At 36.5% G+C, this 22903-nt stretch overlaps 1 protein-coding gene across 1 annotated transcript in view; it reads left to right on the plus strand.

The window, feature by feature from the left end:
* The window catches only part of eys (eyes shut homolog), a 255595-nt gene that overhangs the window by 205299 nt on the left and 27393 nt on the right, over window positions 1-22903 (plus strand). The window contains exons 36-38 of the mRNA XM_073873603.1: window positions 6160-6310; window positions 20121-20229; window positions 21576-21796. Coding sequence (XP_073729704.1) covers window positions 6160-6310; window positions 20121-20229; window positions 21576-21796 — 481 coding nt within the window. The remainder of the gene's footprint in view (window positions 1-6159; window positions 6311-20120; window positions 20230-21575; window positions 21797-22903) is intronic.

The raw sequence follows: 22903 nt of genomic DNA on the forward strand, positions 1-22903 counted from the left end.
TATGATTAGTAACTTCTTTATTATTCTGCAGCTAGTGAACTTTTGATCAATGCCAATTTTATTCAGGCAATTTGAGGTCTTACAGTTGGGTCCAAAGGTGTGTGTTTCATAACTCAACACTTCCTTGTTATTTCAAAAACAGCTTTTATTTACACTAAGGTAAGAATTGTGTGTGACTATAACATCATAGTAATGTTAAAGACCGCCTCTGCTGGAGAATATACACTAGGGCTGTGACGATGCATCATGTTTTCCTATTAAAAATATATGTCTGAAATCGTTTCTGAATTGCAAGGCTATGATTCTGTGTTTCATGCACAGCTTGTGCATATACTACGGCTCTTTGATCAGTCGGAAGTCCTTATCAATCTAAAAAGTTTAAGTCGCTGTAATGTGCATTGAAAAAAACAACACTCGTCAAACACAATCATTCATAATATTCATTATTATCATGAAAATAACTGAAACTATTTGAGTAACAGCGATATAAATATGCTTATAGACATTTCCTGGAATAGTATGCACGTGACGTCACCTTCGGTGAAAGTGACTGCGGTTACGCCCGCTGAGTGGCAAAAGACAGAGCGGCAGCATTTGAGTACAGCGTGACATCTGCGAAAACACAGTGAAAACGCGTTGAAAGGGGAAAAAGCTGTTGTGTGATAGACTCTACTAACAGATTAACAAGAATTCAGAGCTATCGTTTTACAGACTGCCAAAAAACACAGAAAGGAGAAGTAAATTGATCCTTCATGCCAACGTCCACAGACCACAGGTGGGTTGGTAAGTTGCTAGGGTCACTATCAAGCAGAGGTTTTACTTTCTACTTAAAAGTATTTGTATTTTGTCTGTGTTTTTCTTTGGAAAACATACACTCCAAAGCATATTTAAATTTCATAAATACATGTTTTTAACTAAATTTAATTTAAGCTGATAATAGTCCGTTTTACTGGCATTTTCGCAGCAGCCACTATGAAAACCAGACATTTTGTTGAACGTTTGCCACTCAACTGGGCGAGCTCTCGCGTGGTCACGTGGAAAAGTGACATCAATGCATACCCTCTATAGCTGTTTCTCAATATGCATTCTTCAGCGATCTTGCATCCTTGTGTTCTCGCTCTACGTCATCATTAACCGTCAAAGTTCAATTCCAATTCTCAAAAACACAAGTACAGAGGACGCATGAAAATACCCAGATGTGTTTTTGATATCGAGAATGCATCGAGTGCAGACTTGCCCGCTGAGATCTGAAGGAGGTCAGGTGACCAACAGGAAGATTGCACACATCTCAATTCTCACAAGTGCGTTCTATGTTCTCGCAAACTTCTGAGTTCGTTCTTCCAAGGTCGCCTGGCAAGACCGATCTCCACGAGGATGCAAGTCTGTTCTTTGCATTCTTGGAATAGAGAAACAGCCTATAGCTTTTGAAATGCTACTGCTTCTGCGGCACAAATAGAGTTTCTGCATGAGAGCGCCCTCTGGCTTTCGGGTGTGGCGCCATTTCACTGTAATTCATTAATATTCATTAATGGAGAAAATGCGCATTTGCACGACTAATCATCCCAGCCCTAATAACCACACCTTTTTAAATAATTGCAATGTGCGATTCCACACATGCACAGATGTGAGCGTTGAAACTTTTTACATACTGTATATCACCTTGTTTACTAATTATGTTTTTTTAGCTAAAAATTAATCTGTCTAATGCTTTTAGTGGACCACAGAAAATAAGCCAGTTCATGACCCCTTTAATTGCTGCTAATTTCTTTGCAAATATCATTAAAAAGTTGCACTAAACTTTTAACATGATTGTCACTGGTGGTTTCAGACATTTGGACACCGTGTGTCTGTTAAACTCAAAGATAACGGAAAAAAAAACAATCCACTTTTCTTATTTCCTACCACGAAATGAACCTCCCGAGCCCCAGTGTTTTTCTGCATATCGCTCAGATCAGGTGTACGTCAGCTCTCATCCAGTGTACAGATGAGTCTGTGCCTTTAATCTGGAGATGTACTAGCCTCCAACCCAACACAAGCTCTCATGGGTCTGAGCTGCAGCGACAAACAGAAAAACTCTAGAGATCAAAGAAAGTTAATCAGAAGACAAGACATAAAGCAGAATGCAGGAGATCGCTCAAAATTATACCTGCATCTCATCCGCCCCAAAACAAACCTTCCCTTCAGCGCCGCCTCAGATTCCTGGCGGTCTTCACTCATCTGGGGTGGAGAGAGAGAGAGAGAGAGAGAACAGAAACAGGTGACAGGTTCTGACAAAAGGGCGTATGCTCCGTTAGACCCAGCACAGGGCTACAGGGACATTAAGTAATTTGTCTTTTCCTTACAGCCACCGATTCCCTGAAACAGGATGGAGGAGAAGTGATGTCTGTAGATGATGCAGTGCATCTGCAGTCGTTAGAGTCGTTGCCAAATATGTCACACAGCAACACACAGACTGAACTGAGGACAGTATAGATGAGGAGTGAGGATTTAAGCTTGGATGGGATTTGATTAAGTACTGTAGCTGGCATCTCTGTAAACTCTGATGTGTTATTCCTATCCAGTCTCACGAGGTTTCATGATATAGTCAAGTCATTTTTTGATTCTTTTTTCGTGATATTATCACAAATTTCTGCGTTTTTTCGTGATCGTATTACGAATTCCTGTTTTCGTGTGATTATCACGTATTGGTTACTCAGCTGCTTTTTTTCTATTTTTAAACCATTGTCGCTTCGGTTTAGTGTTAGATTTTGGGCTTGCATTAGAATGTCACTTTATTTTATTTTTTTTATATGTCGCCTGGCGTTAGGGTTAGAGTTGGGTTTGGGTAGGGATGTCATTTTATGTAAATCTAACCTTAAACCGAAGCGACAATGGTAAGAAAATAGGACAAAACAGTTGAGTAACCAATTCGTGATAATCACATGAAAACAGGTATTCGTTATACGATCACAAAAAAAAACGCGAAAATTCATGATAACATCATGAAAAAAGAATCCAAAAATTACGTGACTATATAACGAAATTTCGTGAGACTGGGCTGGTTAAGTTAAAAGATGTAGGTAGATTTACTTACATATGCCTGATTTCTCACTACATATTGTGGAGAAATGCTAGTGTATAAAGAAAAAAAAAAAAAAAAAATATATATATATATATATATATATATATATATATATATATATAGTCAGATAAGCATAACAGTATGACATTATGCTGCTTTGCACCTTAAAGTCGCAATGAAAATAAAATGGAAAAACTCTCATTTGTTTTAGGAATATTGTGGTATTTTTTTTTTTACAAATGATTTATCTGTGAGCTTCATTATTTTTTTTTTTTTTATTCATTTGCCCTCTTAAACTTTAAGCAAAAATGCAAATCCCTAGCTGTCACTGGGGCGGTACCCTTTCAAAAAGTACATCTCTGCACATAAGGAGTTCATATTACTAGGTTCATATATGTGCCAAATGTATCTGTCCCTAAATGGTAAATACTGTATTAGGACCTTTTTGACCTTTTTTTTTTTTTTTTTTTGGAGAGTATACAGCATGCACCTCACAGTAAGGGGCAGGACATTTCCAATACACGCTCTGAGTGATAACAGATTGGGCCAATCACAACAGACTGGGCCAGCTTGACCAATCAGAGCATTTGAGATGGAGGGGGTTCATAGAGTCCACAGCATTTGAGACAGACAGGGAAGAGAGGTGCATTAATAATGTAAAAAATGTGAAACATTATGTGTGAAAACCTATCGCAGGATACCACAAGACATCAAAAAAAAAAAAAAAAAAAACAGAAAAATATGTGCTCTTTAAGCTGTCTATTAAACCATTTGTGCTCTCCATATATAATAGGCTTATTAAAAATTCAAAAGTCAATCGGATCCAATCCTGAGGTGCAAGATGGACACTCGAGAACTATTTCCACTTGTGTTAGTATGAAAAATAAAGAAATGGCCGAGGGGTGCAAGACATTTTAGCACAACTGCAACTGCCATATTAAAGAAGAAAGTATTTAATAGAAGTGTGTGATAAATGTTGTAAAAATACAAATGATTACTGAACAGATCTGATCACTCCTGCTCAATGGGTGGTAAATGTTTATATCTAAAGCATGAGAATTTATTGTGAATCAATAATAGTCATTGCTTTATTTATTGCTGTAAGCTTATTTCGGTTGCACATATAAGTTGACTTGTAACTAGTTAACTCTAATGAAACAGTTACAGGTCTCAGCAGGTACGCTTTGGAGAAATTACTTTTAGGAAACTGATTTGTAGTCATTATTTTAGTATATTCAGCCAAACAGTGTTTAGAGTATCCACTGTTTATACTTTTTTTGTTAAACCCTAAGGACCCAGTCCCGGGGACAACATTTCGTATTTTGACTCAAATAAAATATTCTTTTAATCTTTAATGGTCCATCATGGACCCCAGTAACACATATGAGATACTGTTTGAAAGCTTAGACTCTCTACTTTCTCCAGATATGCATCACTTTGAGAAATCTTTTACTGTAAGAAAGTTATTTACACTTAATTTACACTATCACCCCCCCCATAATTTTGTATATGATTTAATATTCACATATTTCATATTTTTCAAGTATGACAAACATGGGCAAGTCTTATATCAACTGAAAGCTCTCATTCTCAGGAATAAGGCTACAGCATTATTTTTGTTCTATTATTAACACATATCCAACAATAGTTGAATGAATAATGATGTAAAAAATGGTCTTTTGTAAACATATGGGAAAATTGAGTGTGGACTGCCTCAGATAGCACATATAGCCACAAATAATACACCATTTTTTCTCTTAGGTCCTACTCTAAAAAATGAGTCCATTCACAGCATTTTCTTAGGTTGTGTGCATGAATAATCCCTTGTTATTTATTATATGTCCAAAACAAAAAATTAATATTTATATGAAAAATGTATTTTCGGACACTTCAGTAAAATGAAAATAACTTTTGAATGCGACATGCTAAAGAGATCATTCTTTTTTTGGGTGTTTACTGTCTGCTGCTGGTAACAACCAGAACTGTCTGCAGTCTGCTAGAGCACACAGAACCAGAGTTATACACTATCAAAGGCAGTATTTACAACATAAAAATAGAAAATTTGGTGTTTCATCATATGGAAAACAACATAAATAACACTATTTGTCACAAACAGCAGCTTTTTATGTAACTTCAAAGGGTTTTCTTTAAAATGATATAAAGAAATTGCATTTATTCCACTGTATGTGGTTATGGAGCACTTTAAATGTTTTTAGGCAGAAATTGTATACAAAAAGGGTATTATTCCTCCCATCAGTTGGAGTAAAATAACTTTTGCATACATTATGATAGAGAAAAAAAATCTTTTTTCCTCTGTAAGCTGGCAATTGCTGGAATCAAACAAAACTGTCTGCAGGGAGCTGAGGCACTCAGGGCCAGCGTTATACACTTTTAAATAAAAACTTTAGAAAAAAACCATCAAAAAGCGCCTATTTATTTTTGTGTTTATTAGAGGACTGACATCACATACAACCATGTTTAGCACTTTCAACAGTGTTTTATGTAATTTCAAAGGGTTTCCTGTAAAACGATACCAAACATTTGTATGTAAACCTCTGCATGTGGGTATGGGAAGCTTTTGAAATTGGGTAGGCCAAATCCAGGCGAAAATCCCCAAAATAGCTTGAGGGTGGAAGAAGTTAACAATACATGTATTTGACATTGGAATAGTTTGTAATGTCTTTGGAATGGCATAATATAGATTAAAGGTTATAACAATGTAAAGTAATAGTGATCTACACATTAGATGCTTATTTTTTTCCAATGAGAAAAGTTTAAGATACTGGCAGTGCTGTTGATTGTAACAGAAGGAATGAAGGTCATTTATATGCTTTATATGGAGATCCTTTGAATTAAAATCTGATATGCACACCACTGAAATCCACTGAAAGAAAGTGATGTTTTATTACATATTAGTAGGCTATTTAATAAGCTCAGACGAAACCTAAAATTTCAGTGACTTTATCAACGAGCAGAGATTTAATGTTACTGAGGTTTTTGGGCACACATGAAACAGGTCATCTGGAAATCTCATTATGATAAACTCATACTGAGTGAAATCTTCCTCATCTCTTTCTATTGCCTGTCTGCCCTTTCAGCTGGAGAGCAGAATTTTGGAGATCATTTCCTCCATGTGTTCCTGCAGAATGGACGACCCGTGGCCAGATTGGGCTGCGGTGGTACTCATGTTTTGAGTTCAATGGCTCATCAGAGTATAAGGAACGACAGCTTGATATCGATTACAGTGAGGTGAGAATATCATTTCACTTTTTTATCTTATGATTATCAAATTAAACCTTTAGCAGTTTAAGAGTGCATTGTAATGTGTTATAACCTGTAGTTATAGAATATAAATATATATACCAATAGTCTTGTCGTTTATAAATGATAGCATAAGTTCTTTCATCTGTGTGTTTATGAAGGATTATTTGCATGGACTCATGCACTGTTACACGTGGACGTCATGACATTTAAAGCTGCAGTTGAATATGGCTTGATTTTAATGAATCTGTTTTCATTTTTATAATCACATAGCAGAAATAACAGATACTGCTGCTTATTAGTCATCGGTCCTTTTTTACATAAATAAAGCCAATTATCATTCTCCTAACTTCAAAGTTTGAAACGACCACTATGTCATTTTATAATTATTGTAATGAAATCAACATAAAGCACACAGGAGGAAAAAGATTATGTACTGGTAACACTTATTTTTGATAGATAGCTGTGCTTGTATATTACCAAAAAAGTTTGCACAAAAATGCTTTTGTTTTTGTATTATCATGTTTGTTATTTAGATATTATTATACTTGCAGTCTCATAGCCAAGTATGACAAACAGACTTTAAAGACAAAACAATGTAGGGATGCGCCTGATCCGATTCTTGGACCTGACTTTTTGCTGGATCATGTATGGGATGATACTCAGAATTCTGGTATGGAAATCAGATCGGTAAAGTGGTATCAGTGCATCCCTGAATAAACCTAAAAACCTAATAAATACATTTAGGATTACTTTGTTGTATTTGTAAACATGCACTAACAAATATATCGCTTGGACAACAGTTTGCATCATTTTTTTTTTTTTTTTTTTTTTTTAGTTAAGACAACTTACAACAAACTGTATTGAGTTGGATGTACTTAGAAAACAATGTTAAAACTAGAAGTTATTAAGTTGAATACTCATTCATAAAAATTAAGTTTAAGTTTGATTCAAACATGGACGTTGGTTTACAAAACTACTAAAAACACTATACCTTTTTAAATGAACAACACCTGTCAGGTTGCAAAAGACAACCAGTCTTAACATTTTTATCAAAATGCCTTCTGGTTGAAACAGCATGTAAGACAATGCTTGATGAGTCAGTATCACTCAACTTGAGCGAATGCTTCACTCTTCAACACAATGATAACCTCTTAAAAATCAACAATATAATAGAAACTATTTTGAATACCAAAAGTACAAAACATTAAAAGTCTTCCTGTGATTCATTTTGATTAGAAATGCATTAAATAACATCATATTTCTACATTTACTCTCACTATCAAGGCCCATGCAAAGCATGCTGGGATCCTGAAACCTGAACTTGACTTATCAAGCTAATTAAACTGAATTACAACTTAAATACCCTTTAAAAAAATTCCGTAGAAATTATTTTTACAGAGTAATGTTTTAAAGTTTTTTAAGTTAAAGTTACAAACAATATATGGTTGATGTAATTATCATCATAGCTATGTCAGGACAACTCAATAAAAAAGTTTCATTAAATCAATAAATAAGAATTTTTAACTTGCACCAATGCATTTAATTAAGTAGTGGCAACATATCCCCTGAGTAAGTGTAAAGTTAATGCATTAGCTAAAATAAACTAACAATGAACAAAACATCTACAGCAATTATTCATTTTACTTTGTTCATTTCAAACCAAAAATTGGTAACATTAATGCACCATGAACTAACATGAACATTTATATTGACATGAACTAACATGCACAAATATTAATAAATTCTGAAAAACCTCGCTCATTGTTATTCTTGTTTACTAATGCATTTAGTAATGTTAACAAATACAGCTTTATTATGAAGTGTAACCCTTTATTCTTCCATTCATAAGACAAATAGATTTTAGGTTCGAGTATAAAGCATGTGTGTATGAAGCCTTATAGCTTCTTGGCTGTAAAGGCTGTTATCCTGAGGGAAACATACAGTGAACCTCGACCGTTAGACTGCAGTTTTCCTCTGTATATGTGATGAACAGCTTTTCTCCCATAGGGGATCTGTTTGGATGCCAAGTGTTTGTAACTTAACAATCCGACAGCCTGTATCAGTTGTCTCTGGATATTCATTCTGTCTTGTTTGACTCAGTGGTCTTGTCCCTAAGGACTTGGAGAAGACTCCTCTCCTTCTGTCACGTTTCACCATTTGAGGAAATACTCCCGTTGATGAGATTGGGATATTGTCAGATGTGACATGTTCATCTATGCTTTGTTCTAACGTTTCATTCAATGAGTTGTCATGTGAAATTAATGTAAGAATAATGTCCAATAATATTTTGAATGATGTTGTGAGATACTTTAGGAATGCATATCTTCCTTTAGAAGACACTGGTAAAGGTAAAGAATTAAAAATCTAATTTGTAACTCTGTTCAGATTGTTTGATAAATCAAGAATATCAGGTTTCCACATTGTATATGTTATTGGGATGTATCAGTTTTTATGCATTTGACATTTTTTGGTTTAAAATCATCTTGACTACACTGTAAAGCTTATCAGTACTAGTAATAAAACCTCTTGAAAAGCAGCAAAGCATAAAAAGCAGACAGCAGATGCATGTGGGGAAAAACATGAAAGCATTAATGAAGTACAGCAGTGAGATATAACACCACCACTGCCCTGAAATAGCCACCAACTACTAAAATACTTTCAAATCAACACTTAATTGTCATGAAAATAACATTAAGTTAACATATTTGTCATGATGTGCCAGCAGGTGAAGACTAATGAGATTATTTTTAAAGAGGAAGCAGACAAATGTAAGATGTGAGTGCAACTGAGCAAAATGCGATATATATAATACAGGTTAAGTCATTAAAAGCTGATTAATACTTCTGCTTTACAGTCATCATTTTTGTCAGATTGACACCTAGCAGTGGATACAATATAAATATAAGATTGTCAGTCTGTCCCTCACTGACCCCATAATACAACCGTATAAAAATGGCACTAATCCCATCTTGTTGGAATAAACCTGACATTGCCAATATCAATAATTTTGTCTCATGATTTTGGGGTTCCTCTCTGGGTTTGTGAATATCTGATGAGATCAGGCGCTGTGTGCTACTGAATCAAGGTCAGCCAAGAGCATGTGTGTCTGTGTGAGTAAGATGTGCATGATTTTGGGGGCCATACATTGACAAATGAATGCAGGGGCCATCTTTGTTATTAACTGCTTTATGTGTTCTAGCTGCCTCTATTAAAGAGGTCATATGGTGCAATTTCATATTTTTCTTTGTCTTTAGAGTGTTAAAAGCTGTAAGTGGATATAGGTGATCCATACATTTGCAAAGTCTCAAACCCGACGAGATATTCTTTCTAAATGTCCACGCCTTCATCTACACCATCCTAAAACACCTCATTTAAACACACCCCCACTAATCTATGTCACTGTGTGGGAAGATTTGTATAACATAGAGCAACAGAAATGTACGGTAATTTACAGTGTATGAAAAAAAGTGTTTTTGAACCTTAAACTGGGTAAATAATACACATTAAACACACAGAATAATATTTTTAGCAATGTCATATGACCCTTTTAGCTACAGTACTGGTACAGAAAATAATATTAAAAAAATATTTATAATAATTATAATATATAATTATATTAATATTAAAGGCTTTCTCTTCAGTATTATAGTGCTTCTGTTTACAATGAGAAATGCAGTAAGACAATGGCCGTCAAAACTGGTGCATGCAAGGTGATAATGAGGGTATACAAAGTTTATGTACGCAAGCTAAAAACACATTCAAACTGAGTTTATGTATTTCTTACTGACAAAATATAATGTGTGCATTCTCCTTTAATGTTTAAAAAGTAAAATTCTAGCATCAATGTAAAAGAAATGGTGCAAAATAGCTGACATTTGCATTGCATTTGCACATAGGGTAGACGTATAAGTGACTTATAATACATTACAAGGTAGATGTTTTTATCAGTTTCCTGCGTTTGAACCCATGACCTTTTGCGCTACTAATGCAATGCTCTATCACTGAGCTATATAGGAGAAAATATTTTTTTCTATATTCTCTGCTGCACCACAGTTGAGATTTCTGGAGCGAGAGAATCTTACAGAGACGTTTCCACTGTAGCAAAAGAAATCCATCCAGAGAGAGGAGGTAGACAGAGGGATGTTTAATGGTTGGAGGGGTACGTCAATTGAAATAGTTTGGGCAACACTGCAGGTCTCTGAGGGTCATCCTGTATTTCATGCATGCAAACAAGAACACATCATAGCTGACATACTGCACGACATAATCAAGTAATACTGTACTTCACAATATGTTATTTGTTAACATTAGTAAATCATTAATTAGCTAACATAATCTAACAACAAGTAATATAGTTTTATTTATTAAACTTTGTTAATGTTAGTTCATGCTAGTTCATATGCATTATGTTTTGATTTACAAAATGTATTAGTAAAGGCTGAAATTAGCATGAACTGAGATTAATAAATGCTGTTGAAATACTCGTCATTGTTAGTTCATGTTAGCTAAAGCATTAACTAATGTTAATAAAAACAGCCTTAATGCACCATACTGTATGCTTATATAGTATATTGGTGCCTGTGTTTTGCGTGTGCTTTAATGTTTTGTTTTCCAGCGTGAATATAAGGCACTTGTGCAGATTATAGCATTTATACCCGTGTTTTAGAGCCTATTTCCACAGGATTTACTTGATCATAGTGTTTATTTTGTTCTTTTATGGTATTGTTGTTTCTTGTCCTTTAACATTTCCTGGTTCACGTCACACGGATCTGTTCTGTGGGACGCTGTGCTAGTGTGACAAGCAAATTTCCCCTTAGGGTTCAATACATTTCTATCTCATCTGATTTTACTCGTCATCGCACGTAAATTTATATCAAGTGACAAGTAGATGGGCCGGCGTACTTTTGCCGCATCGCTCCAAGAAATGAAGGAAGAACAACTTTAGTCCGAACTTTTTTGCAAACTGCTGAACTAGATTGCAGACATCAAAGAGAACGTCTCTAAGTTTTAAAGAAGACTGAAACTTATACCTCATACTCTCTACCATTTCAGGGAATAATATGCTGTTGTGAATGTTTGATGTACTCAATTCATTTGAAGAACAATCTTTTATTCATACGTTGATCTTATTAATTCATAGTTTGTGAACACAGTTTGACTGTGCTGTCTCTGACTGGTCTGGGCTTTTTTCTGTGCGTTTGCCTGTTAGATTGTGGCTGTGTCTCAATCGCCTCATGAAGTCGTGAATCAGTATATCGTGTACACAGGTTCGGGCACTGGTAAGGACCTTCACTTGTTTTCCTGTGACGTCTCTAAGCACGTTGTGATAACCGGCAAAACCAATATCTCTCTGACTTCTTAGTTTATTATAAAAACACTTTCATTATTCTCTTACATATCTGTGCATTAAATTGGAAGAATATTACTTTTAAATATTGTGTAGATTGTGGTCCCTTCATGTATAGCAATGTCTTTTTATTTTAAAACTAAAACAAGTGTTTGTCTTTTCAAAAGTTCTGTCACGTTTCATGAAGTTTTTTGAGTTTGCTCCTGTAGTGAGGCCAGAAATGTTAATATGAGTGGACCTCGATGCCTTGGCTACTCATAAATTACATAAATTTACAATATAGGTCTTAAATGGATTAACTACAATTTTTTGGTGTTAAATGACCTCTGCCAGTGACCTGACTTTTCTTTGTAAGCCCCGAATTTCTTCTCTTTACTTACATTGAACAGGTAAGTCCAAGGAGGCTTCCATCTCGTTCCGCCATATTGATAAAATATAATAGCAGAGAGGGACAAAAAGCACTAGCCTAACAACGTATTTCCACAACGCGTTTTCATTCAGAACACGTGAACCAGCTGAAATGGACAAGGAGATCACTGATTACATACTGACTACCGTGGTTGCAACACGCATTTGGAAAGGGGAGGCGCTAGAGAGCACTATTCGTTTGAATGCAAAATACAATTTCACCACTAGATGGGGGAAATCCTACTTATTGCCCCTTTAAAATTCAATTCAGTTTTATTTATATAGCACATTTTTACAATTGTTTAATTGCTCCAACGCAGCTTTACATGAATCAAAACAAGAGAAAACACAGAAAAATCAGAGGACAACAAAAGTAGCAAGTGGTTAAGATTAAACTGTACTAGGGAGCGAAGTATAAATGTATAAGGAGTATAAAATGTCCGACTCCCTGATGGATGCCCTGACTACTGAATGAGAGAGCTGTGGTTTTATGTTTTTAGATGTAGATATAACTGCAGTAAACATGGCTGTTGGCTTTTATATTTTGCATGCTGTTAGCAGTTGACATGCTCTGAACACATGTAAGTAAGGTTACTCCTTTAATGTGGTATAATCATGTATATGTACTGGCAGCGTCTTTTCAGAGTGGCATTAATCTGTTTTTCAAGCAGATGGGTCAAACTAGGTTAAAGGCTTGAGGGTGATGGCATACTGTTTAGCCTGCAAGTTACCCAATATCTGTTATCACTGTCTGTATCGTGTCTGTATGTATCTGCATATATTGTCGTTGTGCTTTGTGTGTGTGGGCATGTGCGTTCGTCTGAGTCATTTCCATTCACACGAAGGCAAAGGTCAACAAGCGTGGGACACTGCATCGCTTTCCATTCTTTATTACACATGAACTTTCTGCTCTCCAGCAGATATTATTATTTAAATGTATGCCATTTATTTCTGGGGAACTACTGCTGTTTTTCTCCGAAGGAATTGGCCGCATTCGTAATGTGACAGCTCTGTGGATCAATGCATCTGATCTGCAGATATTTTTGCCTCGGTCCCATTTCAGTCGCAGCAGCTGCCGAGAGCACACTTTGCTTCTTTGTGTTCCATCTGATGTTTTTAGAGTTTGGTGCATATTTTTTATAGTGCCGTTACATTAAAGACCCAATGAAATGCCATGGTACAGTTTTCTTTTCCGTGTTGATGTATTTTCTGTTGAAGGTTTGGGCCGTTCCTCTGAAAAGTAGCACAGCCATATTGTTACTTACTAGTCTCTTAGCAGAGGATATTCTCATTCAAGGGACCGTACTGTATGATTGAACTAAAGTCTGTATAGTGCAAGATCATCAATATATATGGTCCCATAGGAGAACGACTGAATGCATATAAAGGTTATTGATACCAACATTAAGTATAATCAGAATAGATGTTTTGTAGCTTATAGTACATTTTTTTTAGATTCAAAGTCATCAGTATTCTACACTTTCAAGAATAAAAGCTGTCACCGGGGCAGTAACCTATACAAAGGTCCTAATATATACCATTAGGAACAGACATACTTGTCAACAATTGAAGTACGGCTAAGCCACGCCCCCAAACGAGATGAGCCAATCACAGTGCGCTAGCTAACCCAATACACTCGGACATTCTCTGATTTCATGTCCATTGAAATGCATTGCAGTGAGTCAGCTTTCATTCGTTTTTATATGTTTTTCTTTAAGTTTAAAATGGGTACATGCAACTCTGAGACTAGGTATCCCGAGATGCTGGCCGACGTTGTGTATTTTTTCCCTTTCCCAAGCCACATCTCAACCGAAATAAGAATAAGTGTTTGATCTGGATGAAGTTATGCGGTAAACCACAACACCAACTAAACGTGGATAAATTAAACAAATATGTCTACATCTGTTTTATGCTAAGTCAACAACGTATTTGAACGTTATCTTTAACATCTCTAATGTAACGTTAGCCTAACATAAAAAACTTTAACGTTAGCTTCTAGCTGCATTGTACATCATGTCACTTAGCTTCATTAACGTATCTGTAAATAACCGAGAAAATAAATGATATTTGTAATAGCATGTTGTGCTGAATGATTCATGTAAATACTGTATCACCAAACTAACGGATAGGTACTCTTGGAAAAGATGGTTAAAAGGCTTGTCCTGAAAATGCAACTTAGACCTGTACATATTTAATTTGATCATGATGTCAACGAGATGCGATTACATGGTGAAATGTAAATTTTTGATTGGAACTGAAGCTTTTCATCAACCTTCTCAATAATAAAATTATTAATATAACCCTCCAATGCATAGTTAATTCCATTTTGGTGACTTCGAGATATATAGTCTTTCTGTCTCCAAAAATCATCAATTGCCTCCTGCGAAATGTCTCCTCCTGTGACAGCTGCCATAGCATGGCGTGGCTTAGCCATAGGTCAATTGGATTCCAAAATCCAGGAGACTTCTGAAGGTGGGGGGGTCAAAGAGAGACGGTCTGCATTCATTTTAAGAGCACTAAAATTATATCATACTTATACTATTTGCAGCTATATTTAATTTTTGTGCCGTAGCACCACCTGAGCGTTGCCATTTTTAATAGTGATGCTTATTTCAACTTCCCCCGTCTACCTGCTCAGATATCAACAGCGTAACCGCGCAATCTGTCTGTTGTGTAAGATGCGTTTCATACAAGATCTGACAACTGGACAACCTTGAAATAATGTATTGATGTGATTATTCTTATATCTAGGTGGGGACGTACAAATTACAGGAGTTGCATGAGAAATAACAAAACGGCAGGGGGTGAGAGATAGGTGTGAAATGCGGGAGACTCCCGGAAAAAGCGAGTGTTGACAGGTATGGGTACAGATATGTATACATTTGATAGCAATATGTACCTTTGATAAACTAATATGTACCTCTGAGGTAATAATATGAACTTTTTAGGTACAGAGGTGTCCTTTTTGAAAGGGGAAAGCCCCAGTACATATTTAGACCTTTGTTTGAAAGTCTAGAATATAGGTTACTTTAAGTCTAAAAGATATGTACTAAAAGCCACAAAACTTCTATTCTGATTAGACTCAGACCTAGGTAAAAAAAACTATGTTAAAAGCAGAGAGAGAGAGATAGAAAGAAAGAGAGAGAGAGAGTGAGAGGGAGAGGGAGAGGGAGGAAGGGAGAGAGAGCGAGCACTTTATTTTGCCCTATCAACTCTTCCAAATTCAATAGGAAATACATCAGCATAATAAAGAAAACTGCAGTCGTCATACGATTTCATGGGGTCATTAATCAAAGAAAATAGTCAGACTACTCCAGAAATACCTCATCTGGAGGAGCGTCTCAAAGCCGTAGGGTGCACACCTAATTTGGTCTGGAAGATCAGCTGGGTACATGGCTAAGAACACAGGCTGCCTGAAATAACTCAACCCATTCAAGTCAGCTTGTTATTTAAAAAACGTCTTGACACTTAAATGCAAAAAAAGTCAGCGTAGCTTCTTGAGCGAGTCTGAGGATCTGTCTGTCTCTGAAGGAAGGTGATCAAGCGAATCAGCCTTCGACGCGTTTGACACGTTGATGCAGCTTTATTAAAAGTGTGCATGTGGGATCAGAGCTCTTCACTTTCATAGGTCGCTGTGATGACACAGTCCGTTTGAACTATTGACATTTTTCGGAGGTTGATAAAAATGATCAATAAATGGGGTTTGGTGAGACATCGGTAGATCTGTCTGTAATTGCTAAGAAGGTTTGTTTATCTATACAGCATGCAGTTGGTATTTGTGCAGTGTGCTGAGATTGTTGTCCATCTGATTTCTGCTTGTTGTTATTGCTGTTCCTGTTGGATTTGCAATGGGGTATGAAGTGAAAGTCCTCTATAATTTCTGGCTTTGTTTTCACATCCAGCAATAAAGAACCAGCTGTGAGTCTGTGTGTGTATGTGTGTGTGTGTGCGCGCACGTGTGTGCGTGTGTATTCTGCAGAGCTACAGCTTCATGATGTTTTACTGCCATCTGTTGCCAGCACTTTATAAATGTTTTGCAGTTTCGGCCAATAGTGCTCCTCCAAGACTCTGCATCTCCCAGCATTCAGCATATTATGGTGTGAACTGCAGTTGGGTTCTTAGATTCTACAGGTGTTGAACAGGAAAATGTGTGTGTGTTTGTTTCAGTCAAATTTGAAGCTATTAAAAGAGGAAGCATCTCATTTTAAAGTGAGACTGTTTAGTATATAGTCATGTATATGCAATGTTGAACGTAAGGAATAATTGACGACGGGCCATTGAATTATAAGAAAATAATGCACACCAAGGTGGTAATCCGGCACGACGCGAAGTGGAGTGCCGTTACACCGCAGGTGTGCATTATTTTCAAATAATTCAAAGGACCGGAGTCAATTATTCCTCTTATACCACGGTTACCACAAACATTGCTCTGGTGCCTATTTTTAAGACATTTGAAAAGTTAGGTGTGCGGTTTACAGAAAAATAATCAACACCCATAGAACATTTCTCAGCCAATCAGAATGCAGCATTCAACAGACCCGTGGTATAAAGTAAGATAACTGAAAGCCACTATGAAATGAATATTGTGTGCATCACTATTGTTATTGCTTTTTGTTGTTCTCTGGTGTCGTCCTGCACATTTGTGATATAGATATGAATAATACCTCGTTAAGGACAGATATGCTGTTACTTTAAGCGATCTGACTTAATGCATAGACATGTACTGATGGAAGGTCTCAAACCATATCTAGGGGCAGATTTACTAAACGGGGCAACTTAGCGTGAGAGCGCAATTCCAATTAAATCACAGATGGCAGTGGTAATATCTGCAGCTTATTTTCTAAAAATGCCCAAATTAAATAACACAGGCGCTACAGCTGATTTTCATAATGATGAACACAATCTACTAAGAGCAGCACAAATTAGTTCAAGGTCGCAAAAAAGCAGAGCTGATGGTCGTTGTGTGCGGGTGACCTACTGACACCTGATGCACTTGAGTTCAGCACCACTGTGTGAAATCCCAGCTAATGAAGTCATGGTACACTGAAAAGAACTGGAGGATAAAAAATAAAGGTTTACAAGAAGTTTGGAAATGTCTGGTATTGTGTGACTTTGCCTTTTTTATTTCCTCTAGCAAATAAAAAATAACATGGCTTGGCAAACATTTTGAATAATATGTTCCTCTGGCATTTCAAAAAAAATTGTGTGTAGAAAAAATCCTCTGCCTACCACACGCTCTTTGATCTCTGTGATGCCTCATCTTATCAGCAACAATTGCAGCCATTTCAACCGCAAAATGGTTTAAGACATGCTTTTGTTTCATGTTAAATAATGACGCAATACCAGTAATATCACACGCACAAACATTAGTAAATCACGTTGCCTGAATCATTTAAATAATCTCCTTTCATATATTTTGCATCTGAAGGAGAACTCCTAGAAATGCATAAGCAATAAAGTCACGGACACATATAACTAAACCACACCTTTTTAGCGCTAATAACATGGACTAAATATATTTTTAGCTTGGATAGCCCTAACCCTACTTATATATCGTTTTGGCATATTAAGCTATAGGACAAGAGAAAGTGTTTTACCTGTGACACCACAGATTCTTACATTTACTACATTAACACTCAATCCGCTATCACTGAAGGACGTAATGATGAAAAGTCCCCATAAATGCAAACAGCTGTCCAATGCTCCTAAAGTGATTATCATGGCATAATTAAAATAATTAGTACCTGATAACATCACACTGCTCGGTCTAATATCAGGATATAACAGGAGTCTGCAGGAACAATTGAATCAGCTCGTGCCCTTATGCTCGTCGTAGCGGTGATGCCGGGCTGTCAGTCATGTCAATACCCAATAGTGGCATTAATTTGTCAATCTGTATGCAGAGCGACTCTCATAACTTCCCCAGTGTTGTAATTAGTGCTACCTGAAGCCGTAGGGTTGTGATTACCATCAGGGAGGGAGGAGTCCTGCAACGCTGCATCACATTGACACGAGGGCAATCGCCTTGATTGCTCACATCTGGTCATTAAAGGAAAGGGAATATTTTCTCCTGGACCCAACATGGACTGAAATCAAAAGCTGATGATGGAGTAAGCAAGACTGTAGTTGTGCTTGAAAGAGCTGATTGAATGATAAGGAAAAGTTCTGCCTAGACGCGTAACCACGACAACGCACGTCTGTCCGATGAAACCATCTATAGAGGGTATGCATCAATGTTTAACAATCTAAGCACATTGTCTAAAGCGCATGACGCACAGTCTAAAAGGGCGTGTCCGAATCCACTTTTGCAAATTTAACGACAGGGAAAAAGGTTTGTGCGCCTAGAGCACAGTCTAAAAGTGTTGTTCCTATTCTCATAATGAGTAATGGGTGCATTTTGGGCGTAACGTGCAATAAACCAATGAGAGTCTCGGCTCTCATCCCCTGAAAAAGCCAGTTGCACTCACGTCATACCAAATCCCTATTTAAGTGGTCAAGATTTTAAACTGAAAAACTAAGCGGAGGAAGAAGACCCAATGTTAAAAATTGCATTGTTTTATTTGTATTTAAATGGTTGTTTTTGTATTAAAACCTTTGGTTCTCTTTAAAAGTTGTTTTCTTTTAGTCGTGAAAGTAAAATTTGCAGACTTTTAATTGCTGTAAATGTATAGATAGACGGGGATTATTTTAAGCCAAGACTAGGCCTTAGTTTAATTTGGAAATATAGCTAGTTTTAACAAACATACCATACTTAAAAGATTACTTGGGTGCATTTTAAGGCAAAACGCAGGGTACTGATGTATTTTAAGATATGTCAGTGCCAGTTGTTTTCAGTTTGGACAGCTCTTATACATTTTTTAGTATAGGACTAGTCTAATCCCTGTCCGGGAAACCACCCCTAATTGTCACATTTAAAAACTTTTGTGTGCTGTCCGTGCTTTTTAAAAGCAAATGTGTGTGGTCATCTCATTAATTGGCACATATTACTAATGCGTTCATTAAATAACAAAAACAATATTGTGCCATTGACTTTAGACTTTAGCAGGTTTTAGTTGGTCAATGGCGTAGTTTATTTTAGTTGCCTCAAAATAGCCACGAGCCAACAATGCACCTGAACACACCTCATTTTCAGACCAGAACGCCAATGGGTGCACAAATAGGAACAAATGCATTTGCTATTTAAACGATGTGACCCTGGATGTGATAACTGCACCGGGCTGAAACTAGCAAAAAATATACATATATAAGAGGTAAAATATGCATGAACAAACCCAACTGTTGGCTTTGTGTAAACCTATGCTGTTTTTAACCTGAAATGTTCAGTTGTTTTGAACTCAATATGTGTTCGATTTCTAGGTTAATTTAAACCAACAGATGGGTTTGTCCATATTTTACCAAACCATGGGCTGAAACAACCCATCATTTTTGGACTGTGGCTTTAAAGATAACCAAGCAAATTTTGCTAGAAAGCTGATATATTGTACATACACACAGTTAATGTATTTTCAGCTGCTTCTTCATACCAACCATATATTGAAATGTGCCTTGCTGTTTCCTTCTCAGTTTCTCAGCTACAGACAGAGCCAAAGTGTTAGCAGATTTCTCCGAGCGTGAGTCCCCTGATGGTGTCAGGATATAGATGAAGCCACAGTTGAAAGCTTCTGGTGAAGATTACTGAAACCTTCAGTAGGTTTTACTGTTGCATTAGGTGTCGAAATGTTTTTAAACTCTTGAGCAGAAAGCCGTCGTCAGAAATGATTGAGAAAAGATATCGCCCTAGCAGCAGAGTAGAAAAAGATAAAACCATAGAAGATAATAAATGAGAGAATGAATATCGGTGTATTTTCTCTTCTTGTGAAGGAATTGGAGATGCAGAAGCCCGGTACAACATTAGCCCAAAACTCGCCTTACCAATTTGTTCGTTTTCATGCTTAAATGGATTTATTGTGAATGCTGCATGATCTAATGAGATTTTCCTCCTCTCCGTGTCCTTTCTGTCTTACTCTCTCACTTTTGATCTTCTCTCATTTTCTCTTTTAGATATGCATTGCCATCCATTGACAATGAACGACTCTGTAGGATTGAAGTCGCGGTTGCTAATGCAAGTGCTAATGGTCAGCAGAAATACATGAATGAGTCTGGATCAGAGGTAAATCTGCTTCTGCACATGACTTTGACAGTCAATCCGTCATTCATCCCGTTCATTTAAAGTTATAATAATAAATGTTTTGTTTCAGGCGGGTAAAATATTATCCCATTAAGTTTTCAGAAAGCCACCTCAGTCTTTTTTTAGTGCTGGTGTAATGATATTTGTTCCTAAAATAATAGGTTTTATCGGTCTTGCTAAATGACAAATAATAGGTTTCTGTTTTAAATGGTAATTGATGAGTACCTCAGAGGAAGCAATACTCCAATAACCAGACAAACAGACTGTAAGATTCTTAATCAGAATATAATGGCCTCACAATCCTTCATTTGTTTGTACTGTTTCTTTGTGAAGTTTGTCAAACTTTTCTTTTATAACTGTTTACACCGTGTTTGAGCAACTCAAAAGGCCATGGGTTCAAAACAAGGCTGTAACCACATCTTGAACACTGGGGGAACCGAAACATTGAATTCTACAGTATATGTGTATATTAAAAAGATGAAAATTTCTAATTATTGGGGCACATTGAGGGGGTGTCCTGGTTCAAACCCAGGGAACACACATAAAAATGTATACCTTGTAATAGACTGTAATAAACTGCTTTGGACTAAAGCATCTGCCAAATGCATAAATGTAGATCTAAATTACAACTCAATGTTTTGGGGTTTTCCCTGTTGGACCCAATGCATTATTCTGTTAAATGTCTTAAAATAACCACTAGAGCAATGTCTGTGGTAACCGTGGTATTCAATTCAATTTCAATTAAATTTTATTTATATAGCGCTTTTCACAATTGGTAATTGTTTCAAAGCAGCTTTACATTAATAGAAGCAGGGAAAAACACTGAAAAATCGCCAAATAACATCAGTAGCAAAATACAGCGGCTATGAATAAACTTTAAAAGTGAGCTTGTTAATAAGGTAACGTATATGAGAGGGTGCTAAAAACCCCCTAGAAGAAAAACCTCCCGCATTTTTAGCCAGGAGGGAAAAAAGTCCTAGGAGGATATATATATATATATATATATATATATATATATATATATATATATATATATATATATATATATATATATATATATATATATATACTATATGTATAGGAGATTAAACAGGTTCCGTCGGTGGTCGTTGGTCAGGCATCAGCTGGGCATCACATATAAGAGGAATAATTTAGGAAAGAGGTCCTTTGAACTATTTGAAAATAACTTCGCTTTGCGCCATGTTACCACCTTGGGTGTGCTTTATTTTCAACTAATTCAACAGCCTGTCGTCAATTATTCCTTATGTAATATGATTCAGTAATACTTTGAGTATTGCTTTTCTTAACATATGTCTTCCAATACTTAGGTGAAGTTCGGCCCTACTTTTCTGGGTGGGGTCCCATCTTTCTCAGATCTCCCCCGTAGCAGTGTGAATGTCTCTGGCTTTATCGGTTGCATCCGTGAACTACAGATTGGCTCCAGAGAGCTGTACATCGTGGGTGAAGCCATCAGAGGCCAAAATATTCAAAACTGTGACTCATCAGTCTGTCAACACCAACCCTGCCGCAATGGAGGAACCTGTGTCAGGTATGAGGTTAAATATGCTCTGGTTGAGCTGTTTCTAATGCTACATAGAAATTCTCCAGTGCATATCTTATTAAGATAAGAAAATATTTTAACCGGATGCGAGTTATTTGATTAAGATCCAGTCTTACCAGGGGAAAGAGGTGGCACAGTGGGTAGTGCTGTCATTTCCTATTTGACTCTGTGTAAAGTTCTGTCTGTGTTTAGCGTGGGTCTCCATTTCATATTTTTGCATTCAGTAGATGCCCTTATCCAAAGTGACTCACAGTGCATCCAGGCCTTCATTTTATCAGTGTTTGCATTCCCTGGAAAATAAACCCATGACCTTATTGCTAGCCCCATGCTTTACCAGATGAGCTACAGGAAAGAATATTTCCTCCGGATATTCCCGTTTCCCCTCTGCAGGTCATATGAACTGAGTGTGAATGTGTTGATCTGTGTGTTCACACTGTGATGGACAGGTGGATTGTTCAGGGTCATATGATGCTATACTGTACCGTAGGCTGCAGCACACCCTGTAACCCCACACAGGATAAGCCATAAAGAAAATGGAGAGATAAATATATGGCTTTTACACATAAGATATTAAATAATGCTGCTCCAGTGTATCTGGCTAACTATTTGTGATCCCAACTCAAGTCGTTTTCTACATAAACTCATCCTACATAATGTAAAGAACATTCAATGAAAATATAACCTTGATAGTGTTAATATTAACTGAGTAACATCAAAAGGTACTTGTATGAGATCTCATTTTTATATTATAACATCTGATAGAATTAAATGATATCACAAGAGCAGGAAAGTGTTTTTATGATTATTAGCACAAATGTGATTTTATACAAACATTAACAAAAAGTTAACACTTACATTTTAGACACAATTTTAAGTCTATTTTAAGTCTATAAAAACCGTTCAACAAATTCATAGCAGCTCCTTTAGTATGTGTATAAGCTTAATAAAAAATGCTACCTCTAAAATGTATTACTGCTATAACTTATTGTTTAGTTTCATTTTGACTTTTTAGGGTTATGGTTATGTGGATTTTTCAGATGAATTTGAAGAGTGCTGGTCTGGCCTTGACTGGGTCTTGCCCTGCCTTGGTCTTGG

This window comes from Misgurnus anguillicaudatus, chromosome 11 (genome assembly GCF_027580225.2).
Source record: "Misgurnus anguillicaudatus chromosome 11, ASM2758022v2, whole genome shotgun sequence".
In the NCBI taxonomy this organism is placed as follows: Eukaryota; Metazoa; Chordata; class Actinopteri; order Cypriniformes; family Cobitidae; genus Misgurnus; species Misgurnus anguillicaudatus.